Here is a 13,426-nt window from a genome sequence, read left to right as displayed (position 1 = left end):
GCACTCAGGGCTTGAAGCCTTTGCCCTCTTTGCCTCATGGCAGAAAAAAAGGTGAATCCCAATTTTTTTTCCAAAAATGTGACCCCTGAGTTCCTTTTCCTTTTTGCCAAGGCAATAGAAGACATTACTCAGAGGATGGCACTGACATGATTATCACCCTTTGGGAAAACCACAGCAAAAGGTGATGGAAGCAGACATCACAAATAAAGGCAGAAGACCCTTTTATTTCGCATAGACAAAATGCAAAGAGTGTCTCATTAAATTAATATTAAAAAAAAAACCCAAATCAATCTCCTCACTCCACTGACATCACTCATCCTAATTAACAACAAAAAAAAGAACAATCAAGGACCCATTTTCTAATTAAAAAAAAAAAGTGCAAACATGACAAAAGACTTTTTGTTTTTCCAAATCAATGTTCCTGTTGAATTCACAAAGAGGGTGATTTTCTTTTTTTTTTTTTGTGATTTTTTTTCCCTTTTAAATCTTGTCTGATGGAACTTCCAGTTAAAATGTTTTTGTTAAGTCTCCATGCACTTCGTAGAAAATCAGTAAAAACACAAACGCTTGTGAAGATCAGAAAACTGGACTCTTTTACCCAAAAATTCAGATGTCCAGTCAGATGAAGCTCACACTCAGACAGAAAAAAAGCAAGAGAGTCTTTGCACTGTCTGTCGTTCATATTATTATTTTTTTGTCAAATATTTTGGCAATCTTCTTCTTTAATTATAAATATTGGAATTCAATAAAAAAAAGGTAGCTTTCATTGGACTTTTTGTTTGTTTGTTTGTTTTGTTTTTCAATGTAAATATTTACAGCCACTGTCCAGCCATGCTCTTTTCGTTATACCAGGGTGTAAGATTTTGCGTAGGGATTGTTTCCTTTCAAGTGGCCCCGGGAGTCCAGCAGGGATTCTTGGGAGCTGCTCATTTTTGCTTGAGCCTGTCCTAGCTCAGCTCCTTCTCGCTGAGGTAACGTTGCCACAGCACCAGGTTGCCATGACTGGACATCTCTCGTGGAGGATGTCTCCATGGGGATCGGCTCCAGCACGGTGGGACGCTTCAAGGTTCGGCTTTTCTGTGGCTCCAAGCAGGCTTGCCCCAAACCCAGGTCTCTGCTCGTGCCCTGCACGCCACGGTTCAATAAAAAGTCCATCCTAAGGTAGGGTGGCAAATGCATGAGATCACCTGGGGAGGCAAAAGGGAGAGGTGAGATTTTATTTTGGGCCGTGCGTTGCGCGGCGCTTGCCCGGCGGGAGTGGCTTGAGCTGGTTTGGCCACCAAAGGGGAGGATCTGTGATCAGAATTCATCACTGACAGATTATTTGTCAGCCATTTACTGTGCTATGATCTTACAGAATTGTGCAACAAATTCCTTTTGGGAGGATCCACAGGAATTCGCTCTTAATATTTGCTTCACAATGGAATGAGAAGTGCAATGTTCTTCACATACTCTCACAGCAGGAAGGAGATAAAATGAAAAGACCAGGAGCTTTTTCTCAAAATCTGAAAAGAAAAGGTCTTGGTTTTCCTTTGTCAAAAACTTGGAAAATGTGGAGGGTCACTAAATTTCCGATTTTTATTTTCCATTTTAAATGGAAACTTTCACAATTCCAATTAATGAGCCCCAATCTTGAGTAGAATGACTAAACTATTTTAAATGTGTGCAAGAGTGCTAAGGCTGTAGTCTTCAAGAGATTTCTTACTAAAACAGAAGCATTCTTGTCCTCATATAACAGAATTTAACTGTCAGCCATCAGCACTGTGTTTAATTCACTAATAATTTTTTTACCACTGTGACCACCAAGGTGCTGCTGGTTTTGTGGTAACAAAATGCACTGGCACTGGCAGCTGAGCTCTTGCATCAACTTTCTGCTTTGTATTGTCAAGAAAACCTCTTATTCATTATTTCCCCTGACTCCTGGGCCTGTTAGGCATTCATGATGATCCTTCAAGGAAATGAGAGGCAATCAGGCACATAATGACATTCCCTTCTAAAAATATTTGATGGTGTAACCTCACCTATGTATGAAAAAAAGCACAGTTACAGAAGCATTCAGAGCAGTATTTTTCTTTCTTTACAGATCTCTGCAGGTGAGGAGCTGCTTTTTTTATGGTTGACATCAAACCCAGAGCCTCATCTACAGATGGGATGCATCCTGAATGTTTAAAGCAGGAGACTCTTGGCACCACACCACCTGTGTAGCTCTCCGTGAGCTATTTACAGCAGGAGAAATTAAGGCTGACCTGTGCCAGTGGCATAAACAACAGACCAGGAAAGCAGTTCTTCATAATAAAACAATGTATAACAATTTTGTTCTTTCTAGCCCAGCTAAAAGCTGTCCAATGACCTAAAATAAAACAGGTCCTCTGCTTTCCCACGTAAGTTACGGCACAGCAAGTCTTAGCTAAAAGACCAACAGCATCTGCTCTATCTGTAATTCCAGGTCACAGACAGAGAATTGCTGAGGAGTTGCATTTGGCCAGAATCTGTGTTTATTCCTATAGAAATCCCTCAGGCACAGTCTAACACCATATGTCTTTTTCTGGATGCATCTCCAGCAGAGGCTCGCAGCACGTGGTGTTTTACCCCCGTGGAGTATCTCAAGATGAGCCTGACACACACCGTGGAGTTGGAGGGAGAGGGGGAGGTTTGTCATGATAATCACTCTGATTGCCTCTTGAGGAATGGGTGGTGTTAACTTTAATTGGTTTTACTCCTTGGTTTGCCTGATTCTCCTGCAGTACCTTTCATGCCAAGCACAATTCTGCTTGTCAGACCTGTTTCAGCTGAGGCAGCAACGTTGCTGCTGCTGCTGCTGCTGGGGTGAAGGACAGCAGGACATGGACACAGGAGCAGGGAGGCACCAACTCACTGCACTTCTCCCCAGGCATTGAGCCAAGCTGCCCGTGGGCACATCCAACACCTGCCCTGACCCCCTGGCACCCTTGGTCACATCACTTCTTCTGCTTCTGCATCCCCTTGTAGTGCAAGTCCCTTCCAAAATGCAGTTGTGGGGTTGCTTGGCTCCAAGGAGCATTCCCTGTGAGGGGAGGAGACAGCCAGGATGGGAAGTTCTTGTGCCACTCACTCCCTGTGGCTGTGCCTTGTGCAGCACTGCAATATCCTGGAGAATTATGTTCTGTTCCTGCCCCACTCCTCCCCAGTGGCAGAGAGAGTGTAGGAATGAGTGTAATGTTCCCCAAATCTGTCTCTGCCCTCTGTGCAATGGATGTTTTGAGGAGCTTGGTTTGGCTGTCTCAGCTGTGGGGGTTTCACTGTCAGGGCCAGCAAAATGCACCTCAGAGATGGCAACAGCAGGTGTGAGAGCTTTGGGACTAATTCTGATGCCAAAGTGATGACTTCCCTCCCGCCAGGAATGTTTGGAGACTGCTGGGGTCAGAAAAGGGGGTTTTTCTCCCACTCCCATGCTCCACTGGGGTCCCTCAGCCCCAGCAGAAGAAGAAAAATTTTCTATGTTGAACCCAGTCCTGGAGTACCTCTGCTCTGGAGATAGGAGAGGAGAGCTGGGGTTGTTCAGCCTGGAGAAGATAAGGATCCAGGGAGACCTCAGAACCCCTTCCAGTGCCTAAGGGGGGTCCAAGACAGCTGGAGAGGGACTTGGGACAAGGGCATGGGGTGATAGGATAAGGAATAATGGCTTTAAACTAAAAGAGAGTAGGGTTAGACTGGATATTGGGAATGAGGAATTGTTCCCTGGCAGGGTGGGCAGGGCTGGGATGGAATTGCCAGAGCAGCTGTGGCTGCCCCTGGATCCCTGGCAGTGCCCAAGGCCAGGCTGGACACTGGGGCTGGGAGCAGCCTGGCACAGTGGATTGTGTCACTGCCTGTGGCTGCAGGGTTGGAACTGGATGAACTTTGCCATCCCTTCCAACCCAAACCACTCCACGTTTCCATTTCCCACAACAATCGGCCTTTTCCCAAAGGTGTCTGTCACCCAGCACTGCCCGTGAGGGGCTGCCACTGCCTTGTTAACACCAGCCAGGACATTTTACACCTGCTACTTCTTTCTACTTCATTTTCTGCCTTATGTTTTTTTGGTTGACTTTCCAGGAAGGAGCTGGTGTGGAGCAGCAGCTGGAGCGTGGCTCACTGACAGCTCCCTTGGGTACCTCAGGAGCTGCTTCTGTGCTTGGCACATTTGCTGCTTCTTGAGAGCCACGGGTATCAGTGGACTACAAAAAAGATGAGCATTGAACCTTACAGAGATGGAGGTTGGTTTTCAAGCTGCTGTCTAGACATTTCTCAAGTGTATTTAGGAGCTTGGAGCTATGTAAAAAAGAGCTTTTTTCCCCCCCTCCTTAAATCTACATAAGAAAGCATAGTCAATAATCTGTGTAAACAATATGCAGTCATTTTACTGCAATTTTCTAAATGTCTGGGGGCAAAGTTCCAGCAGGATTTCAGTAATGAGAAACCACAGAGTGTAACTCGTTCTCCAAAGCTGGGTACTCAAAGCACAATCTCTGACATGGTTTATGCAGAGCCCTCATTATTTGATGTGATGTACACATTTCCCCATCATAAAAAGCATCAGTGCTCCTTCTCATCTGCAAGGAGCATCTCTCCCTGCAACTGCTTGTAAAACAGGGCACATTATTAAAATCACTGGCAAAGAAAAATTTTGAGAATGGAACTTTTTTCTTCTGTGCTAGGGTTGAAACGGTCTCGCAGGATGAAAAAAAAGAAAAAGTCTTTGATTTAGAAGAACTAATGGGTTTCTGACTTGAAAACACAATCTTTGAAATGTAACCACAGGGGTTCACCTTTGCCATTCCTACATCAATTCTGAAGGTATTTTTGAGCAGGAAAAAATGCTTCTTGCTGTATCTCTGGAGCTGCTTGGGAAGACTTTCGTTCTCATCCTCTGGACACAACAGTGTAGGCATTTTTTTGGTTTCTTGCTGTTCAGCTGAATGACGTTTTTTTGGGCAAAACATTATGAAGTTTCAGGATGGTTCATTGCCTTTGATGCTCTAATTACCTCTTTTCAGCTATGTTTGTGCCTTATTAGTAATGAAAGCAAACCTTTCAAGTGCATGAGCACTGTAAATGAGCATGTTTAATAATTCATGCATTTTGGCTTAATTAGTACAAAAGACATTCTAAAACTACAATTTTCTGATGCATTTTTAAAAATGGGGTTTGGACTGGATGATCTTCAGAGGTCCCTTTCCATCCTGACCTTTCAGTGATTCTGCAATTTTTAAGAAAGGAGAATTTGCTGTATAAGAACCTTGAGTTTGTACAGAAATAATAAGCACCCAGTCAAATCTGAATGCTGCAATTTAAACCAGAGCTACCTCAGTTTTTTTTTTCTTAATGGCCAGCCCTCTAATGAATTATTTAGTATAGTACATTTAAGAAAATGTTAGTTCAAATAAATATTTGTAAACAAATGCTAAAAATCACTTACTGTGATATTTATAATAAGCAACACATTCTACAAAAAAAGGAGTATTTTCTGAGTTAATGCAACACTGAATAAAAAGAATTTATCCTTATTTCAGTACAACTAAGCTGATATAAAACACTTTGCAAAAAAAACCAACAGACATTTTTAGCCATATTCCAGAGGTCAGCTTCAGGTGTGGGAAGGGTTGGGATGAATTTGACAGGCTACATGCAGGGAAAAACATCACTGCTGAATTTTTCTTGGATTTTATTCAAGACAGCTGTCTCGTCTGCAGAACTAAACCAAGCTGAGAAGCACTCCTTTCTCCCAACAGATTTACCTCATTCCTCTTTCAAATGCCAGAGAGCTTCCATGGTGTTTTTCTTTTTGCTTTCATCTACTCCAGAAAAAAAAATTTCTAAGGATTTGTGCTATTTTCAATACAAGGATCATCACAGACTGCAAAAAAAGATGCTCTTACCAAGTTTTTACATGAGAGGTCTATGCATTTTTTCATGAATCAGAGCCTCCACTAAAGCAAAAGCAATTTGTCTTCACAACACTCCAACAGAGATACCATCAGTGAGGGTGACAGCCTGAGGGTTTTCAAGTTGTGGTTGCCATGTGGAGGAAATTCTGTGCTATTTGAGAGATTATCTCAGGAGGTTTTGAGGAGCAGGGCTGGTGACTGCGACAGGGTTTTTTATTTAACAAAGGTAAGGATGAGACTGCTTGAACAGGGCATTCACACATCCTGCTTCAAGAGGGGAGTGGGCAGAAAAAAAGCTCTCAGAGATTTCTCTGGGATGATTCCATGGGATCAGAAACCCTGCCAGGGTGGAGTCCCTACAGCCCTGTAAGCTCAGGGAAGGTGCTGATTATGTAATTATGTTGATTTAGCAGCAAATTATGACCTTGTGCAGTGCTGGGGGTGTACAAGTGCTGTGCAGATGGAGTCCCACTCTGCTGGGCATCTCTTGGCTTTGCTGACTTTGGAAGGGGAAGGACTGGTGGGATGTTGTGTTTTTCTTTGAAAGGAAGCAAAGGAGACAGAGCTGCTGACGTAGTTCCAAGCTCAGGTTTATGCTGATTAAAAAATTACAGTTGGTTTTTCCAGCTCACTAGCACGGTAAATAAATCAGTGAAGCCTTTGCTGCTACTCACAGGCTGTTTTTCAGGACAAAGACTGCATATAAGGGAAAACTTGCATTAGAAACAAGGAAAAAGTGAAGAGTTTGCAAGGACAAGGTGAGAGGTTTGCTGAAAAAAAAAACAAACTAGTGTAAGTGATGCTCAGAGGCCTTTGTCACATCCAGAACTGACACACCATTAAAAACCTAGCAGGCAAAGCTTTCTTGGACAGCAGCAGCTTGGTCTGAAGCCAGGCTGATAGCAGCAGTAACATTTCTCACAATTGCTGCTGTCAGGGTTGGAAAGCTGCTGGTGCTCCCTGCCTGTCCATCTCGTGTCCGCACTGCGCCGAAACCATCCCCTCACCTGCAGGGCTCTGCAGCACCAGGGACAAACACATTTAATGAGCAATAAAGCCAATTATTTGCTTAGCTTGGCCCTGTGTCCTGCTTGGCAAAGAAGGGAGGGTGAAGAGGATCAGTCCTGCACCTCCTTGCTCGGCCGATACAGGTCCCAGGATCTGCTCAGTGTGGAGCTGCCTTCCCAATTTTTTGATAATTGTTATTTTCTTGCAGTGAAATACCAAAAATAGAGTAAAAATTTCTGAAGAGTGCTTTGAATGCCAGGGCTCCACTCTCTAGAGCCAGTGTTGATCAGTAATGGAAATGGAGATGGAATTTCCATGTGCAAATTTCTGACTGGCCATATGAGTGAGAATCTCAGCTCACTCTCTGTGACAGGAGCACACCATTATCAGCACACACAGGCTCCTGCTCAGGCCACTTTTTCAAGACAAAAACTGGATTTAATAATCCTCTCAGGTGATCCAGAATAAATGGCAGAAGGTCTGAGAACAGCCAAGCAGCAGAAGGAGAAAGGAAGGAAGGAGGAGACAGTGCACAGCTTCCTCATTAGTGAAAAAGCTGCTGTGAGAGCAGGCACGTGCCCTTCCCTTCTCCAGAGCAGCTTCAACCTCTGCTCAGGTGCCCAGGAAAAAATATTAATGTGCTCAGCATTTGGGAGGTATTTTTAAACTGACTGAATGCAGGACTCATTTCAGCTGCCAGCCTGCCCTTCCTGGCTCCCTGACCCACAGCATCACATCCTCTCATGCTTCTCTCTGTGCTTCAGCAGGCAGAAAAACACCTCACCCTTTTGCTGTTTATGTTTTTCACCTAAATAGGTGAAAAATGCTAGAGAAATAGCCAGGTTTCCCATTTCTAGCTGGAGAAATGAGAATTCCCTGTCACCCCTGCAGGGCTGTACTTTGTGACTTTCTACACAAAAACTGCACCCTCATGGATGGTTTGGAGATCCCTAACACCTAGTTAAGTGTTTCACATTGCAGTCTGCTAGAACTGGCATTTTCATAAAAATACTCAAAATACCAGCTGTGATTCACAGAACAAAATAAAAACAACAGTTGCTGTTGACTACAATCGTTGGAGTTATCTCTTAAGGAACACCAGGCTATCAGGAAATCTGTAGTTCAGGAGCCAAATTTGCTACTGCTATAAATCACTGGCTCTATTGATTTCAGCAAGACTTTAAATTGATTTCTACTTACTGGAGATTAGGTTTAAGTGACTGAAAATGAGGATTCCAACTAATGTGGATTTTTTTTCTCTTTTTTAAAAGGTGATTCATTTTGTTATTTAGATTTAAGCCTTCTGATTCCAAGAAAAAGCCTTTGATCAAGATGTCTTAAAGCAAAAGCATGACTGCTGTAGCTGAACTGAGATCATCCGTCTGAACTCCACCGACATAAGAGACTGTGCAGCTGCCTGAGAGGATGGCAGGAGCCTTGATTATCACATTGTTACCTCTTCCTGGAAGATCTAATGGAACAGGAATTGAAGCACGTTTTTGGTTTGCATTTCTGTAAGCAGAACTTGGGTCTCTAACACAGTGCTGCACTTTCAAAAGACCTGCCAGATGCTTTGTCCTTTCCAGAAGTAACTTTAAGGAGAACTGATGTATTTTTAAGGGTTTCTCTGACACTGAGCTGAGTAAGGAAGGGAAAAATTGATTAACTCCAGGGGTCAGATAGATTTAGACCCTGTGGATAAGCCATGTGGATCTCCAGCCTCACAGGGCTGCTGCACCTGCACAACTAATCCCTTCCTGCTTGGATTTAATGAGGTGTCTAAGTTATAAAAACATGTAAAAGGGGCCTCACTGTGTAAATCAATACCCACCCCAGGAGTAAAGTCAGCAAATCTGTCAATAAATAATGAAATGGTGACAGAAAAGGTAAGGCCAGGAGCGCTCCCTCCCCGTCTGCGCCTTGTCACGCAAGCGGCTTCATGCATTTTTAAGGATGTTCTGACACAGCACCCTCCTGCCCAGTGGCTGGGAAAACTTGGAAAACCGTGCTGGAAACCTCAGCGAGGTGCCCCTGGTTAGCAAGGCTGGACTTTTGAAACTAATTTGCGGGTCCTGGGTGCAGTGAAGCTGCTCAATTATACATCACTTCGGCTGGGGGTTAAATCGATGGTGGCTCCATGGAAACAGGTTTATTCCTGAGATGTGCTGGGAGCCTGGATTCAGCACAGAGGCTGGAGAGGTGAGGAGTTTCCAGGGTTCACTGGAATCAGCAGGAGCTGCTCCGTTGACCTCTCCAGGTGTGAGAAATGGATTTGTAAAGGACTCTCAAAAGCTGACTGAAAGCTCACAGAGCCTTATATATTTGAGAGTTTGCACGCAAACTCTGAGAGAAGGTGTGCTGACTTAGGAAGGCTGTGGAATAGAGATGGCATGGCTGAGAGAGAGATTGAACTAGAAACAAGTTTCAAAAGATGGCCTTGCAATAAAACACAGATATTTTGGAGAATTAGAACTGTGAAAGATGCAGTGTAGCAAGGCAATGTGCAGGAAAATAAGAGGTGACCTATTATTTATAAGGTCCTAGTAATAGGACCTGAAAGCAGGGCTGGATCTCTTCTTGTCTGGATGGAAACCCCTGCTGCTGGTTACTTTGGGCTGGATGACAGCAAAAATCACATACACTGTGTCCCAACACTGTGAAGATGAAATAATTTGACATTTTCAGAATAATATGCGGTGTTAGAACTATTAGCAGCATTGTGTGGCAAAGTCTAATAGGCTGAAATACATTTATAGGGTATTGTAACCAGGAAATAGGGTGGCTTCTGATAGAATGGCATTGAGTTTTACATCTCTTGTGTCTCACCCGTCTACAAGACTTATAATGGAATAAAATCTTTTAAAATGCCTCTCAGTTGCCCTGTCTCTGTAGAGCTGGGGTTTTCCAACTCCAAGCTCTGAGCCATTCCTGTGAATTCAGGGATAAACCTGACCATGCCACGACAACAGGAGAGCAAAACCACTGCTCACAGAGCTGGGCAGGTCAGGCTACAGCAAGGAAACCAACACCAGCACTGCCCTGCTCTCTGCTGAGGCAGGGGGGAGTTTCTCCAGGAATTTCTGTGACTCAGTCTCCCCAAGTCCATTAGTCTGAATCCCCTGAGTGGTGCTGAGGGTGCACCACTGCATTTTTGTTAATGAATCCCCTGGGAGCAGGGGTTCTCACAGCTCTCACATTTAAATTAGTGATGCTGAATATTTCCACACTGAAATCCATCTGCAGAGCTGTGCTTTCAAGGCCGGCACTTAAAGCTCTTCCATGGATGGCACAGACCATCACTACAGTCAGATTAGGACTGTTAAAAACGAAAGTTTTTTTTTTTCTCTAGTGGTATGATTTCCTGCTTTAATTCCCAAGAAGAGCACAAGCATGACCTTTCTTGCAGGTAAGATTTGGTTTCCATTTTCAGGTGTGGTAGTGCCAGCTCTCCTGTAGAGCTCAGATTGCACTCAGGTCCTCTTGGCAGGGGGGAACAACAGAGCCTGAGTTAATTAAATCAGGAACGGCTGTAAATGTCTGAAAGGACTTTAAAGCAGGGCTGGATCTGTTCTTGTCTGGATGGAAATCCCAGCCTTGAGCTGGCTGACAGCAAAAATCACACACACTGTGTCCCAGCACTGTGAAGGTGAAATTATTTGGCATTTTCAAAATTAAAAATCTAGTTTTTGTAGAAGTGAGGTTCAAGTTAGGGGCACTTCGCAGAAGTGTTATAAAATATCTGTTGTGTTTATTGAAGTGGACACGGCATCTTTGGTTTGATTTGGAACTTTTGCTGGTAGTTTTAACAATTTAATATTGAAGTTACGAATGTAAGAACACGAAAGTAGCTGAAAATTTACTGATAAATGTAATCCTTGCTTAAGGCATAAAACTCTTCAGTAACTTCAGCTCAATCAAATGTGTCTAAAGCTACAGACAACATGGGTAGTCTAATAGCTGCAGCTTATATGTATATATAAACAAAATAATCCACTTTAGAAAACCAAAATAAAATTTTAAAAACTGCTCACTTTTAGTAAGTTTTTTTTTTGCTAATCAAAATATAGAAAATGAGCATTCTTGGAGGGAGGGAGGGGTTTTCCTTAATGTGCAAATTTTAGTCTGGAAGAAATGGTAAAAAAACCCCCCAAGAGTATCCTGAACCAGCAGAGTTTGAGATGCTGTTTCTTTTTCCAAAGCCAGTGTTATTTTGAAATCAAAATAAAGACTAAATTAGGAAGCAACAGGAGGAGGTAATTTTTCTGTTTCACACTCCTCACAGTGTCTTTGAGGAACTGGTACCACTTGTTTCTCTCCTCTAATTAAAAAAAATCTCTTCCTAACATCACTATCACTGATTCAGAGGTGACAATTTTAAAAATAATTTATATTGCTTTAATCACAGACTCACAGAAGGGTCTGAGTTGGATGTTAAACATCATTTAGTTTCAAAACCTTCCACTATCCCAGGCTGCTCCAAGCCCAGTGCAGCCAGGCTCTGAACACATCCAGGGATGAGGCAGCCACAGCTTCTCTGGAAAACCTGGTCCAGTGCCACCAGTGACTTCAATTTATGTTGCAGACATCTCCCCTAGTACCTAAAATGGAACTTCCACATCACAATTGCACAGAAATCTTGTAACTGAACAGCTCTCCTATTTAAACTCAAGATTCACACTGATATTGTTTTCCTTTCTGATCCCAGAGTATTTCAGCTTCTGATCTGAAGCTGTTTAAGTTCATTTTTATTGTACTGGCATGGTTAAAAAACTTGCAGTGTGAGTCTTCCTGTCTGCAAATCCACCAGAATGAAAAACAAAGCCAACAATATCAAGCATGTAGTCACATCAAATTAAATGCAGAATTAAATGGTTTTCATCCCTGCAGAACATTCAGCTTTTCTCAGCTGAGGGAGAAAAAGCTCTTGATACTCCACAGAAATAAAACCTGAGACAAGATAAAGGCAATTTCCTCTCATCACTGATGTGCCATTTCTAGGATAAGCAGCAAATGGCACAGTCTGTCTTTTTGTGACGTGCTCCTGCTTTTCCAACAGTGCACAGAAACTAAAGAGAAGGTGTTCCATGCACAGAAGATTTAATATGGAAACATTAGAGATGCTCATCTAGGGGAGTAACTTCAGGATACACCACACACATATATATATATATACAAATTAACAGTCATGCTAAGAGTATTTACTACTGTTAAAAATGTAGACAAGAAGGTTTTTTCCCCACTCTATGCCTGTCCTTCTGTTTTTCCACCTGCTTATTTTGATTTGTCTCCTTATGTACTTCTCTCAAAACTGAATTTTGGTCTCCCCCTGTAGAGTCAGGATGGGGATTTCTTTGTTCTGTATACACATGATACACAGCGTGTGTGTATATATATATTCATATTTTTTCATATATATTCTATTTCAAAATTTTCATATATATAGATTTCATATATATTCTGCATTTCGAACCAGACAGTGCAAATATAAAACCAGACCAGAAAACAACCCTTATCTCAGCCTTTGTGTACTTTGCTGTGGGATTTCTGAACAACAACAACAGAAAGATACATAGATTCCTCTGCATCCTCAAGACATTCAGTTTTGGATCTGGAAACAATGGAATTAATGGAATTATTCCCCATTTTCAGTCAGGATCATATAACAGGCATGGGGAAAGGAGGCTAAAGGTGAGCTGCCAAGAGTCCCAGCCTTTGCTGAATCCCCCGTGGCCGAATTTGTGTCGGATTCAGCCATGGTCAGTGGAGCTCTGTCAGCAGCTTTCCAACAAAAATCCAGTCCCTAAACAGACTCCAATCCCTGTGTCAGAGGGAAATAGCTCCTTCACCCCTGAACTCACAGGGCAGTGCTAAAGAGTTCACATCTCGGGGCTGACACTGGAAAAATACTGTGCCTTCTACTGCTGCCTGATTCTTATTTTTCTCATTATGCTAAGCAGCTTATTTTTAGCTGCAGTGACTGAATTCTGGAAAAGAAGATTTGTTTCTTGACTTGGGTGTTTAAAACAACATTTAGGCACTGCAGGTGATATCCAGACTGCATTTAAGGGACCCTGGTAAATCTTTTAATAAATTACTTGCATTCTTTAGCTCAAGGCTTGTCTGCATGTTAAGGCTTTGCTGTTCAGTCATCAGGATTAGTCAAAACAGCGAGAAATTTCCAAATTGGGTCAAAAATGCTAATTAAGGCATTTGAAATACAGAGAGAACCTGATCATTCAGCAAAGCTGGAGAGGTAAATCAGTATTTTTTCCTAGTTAATATGCAGTAGGTTTAAGAGCTAGACTGGGGCTGCTGGTCTGAGGTGCCCAGCTGTGAAAACCCAAAAAGTGCCCAAATCTGGATGGTGAGGGCTGGGTTGAGAGCAGGCCTTGGGCTGATGTTAAAAGGCAATGTCAGCTGTTCAAACCTCCTCTGGGACATGGGGGCCAAGGAGAAGGGCTGGAAAATGGAGAGAAAGAAGTGGTGTTCTTGCTCTCCAGGCAAGAACACAA

General features: G+C 42.9%; 1 protein-coding gene across 1 annotated transcript in view; it reads right to left on the bottom strand.

Moving 5' to 3' along the window:
- Positions 1-216: 216 nt before the first annotated feature.
- The window catches only part of DSCAM (DS cell adhesion molecule), a 439,507-nt gene continuing 426,297 nt past the window's right edge, over positions 217-13,426 (bottom strand). Inside the window, exon 33 of the mRNA XM_039729460.1 lies at positions 217-1,187. Coding sequence (XP_039585394.1) covers positions 844-1,187 — 344 coding nt within the window. The 3' untranslated portion in view covers positions 217-843. The remainder of the gene's footprint in view (positions 1,188-13,426) is intronic.

This window comes from Passer montanus, unplaced genomic scaffold (genome assembly GCF_014805655.1).
Source record: "Passer montanus isolate IOZ18808 unplaced genomic scaffold, ASM1480565v1 scaffold69, whole genome shotgun sequence".
Taxonomy (NCBI): domain Eukaryota; kingdom Metazoa; phylum Chordata; class Aves; order Passeriformes; family Passeridae; genus Passer; species Passer montanus.
The sequence above is the reverse complement of the archived record's forward strand: the minus strand, read 5'-3'. Positions and strand labels throughout refer to the sequence as shown.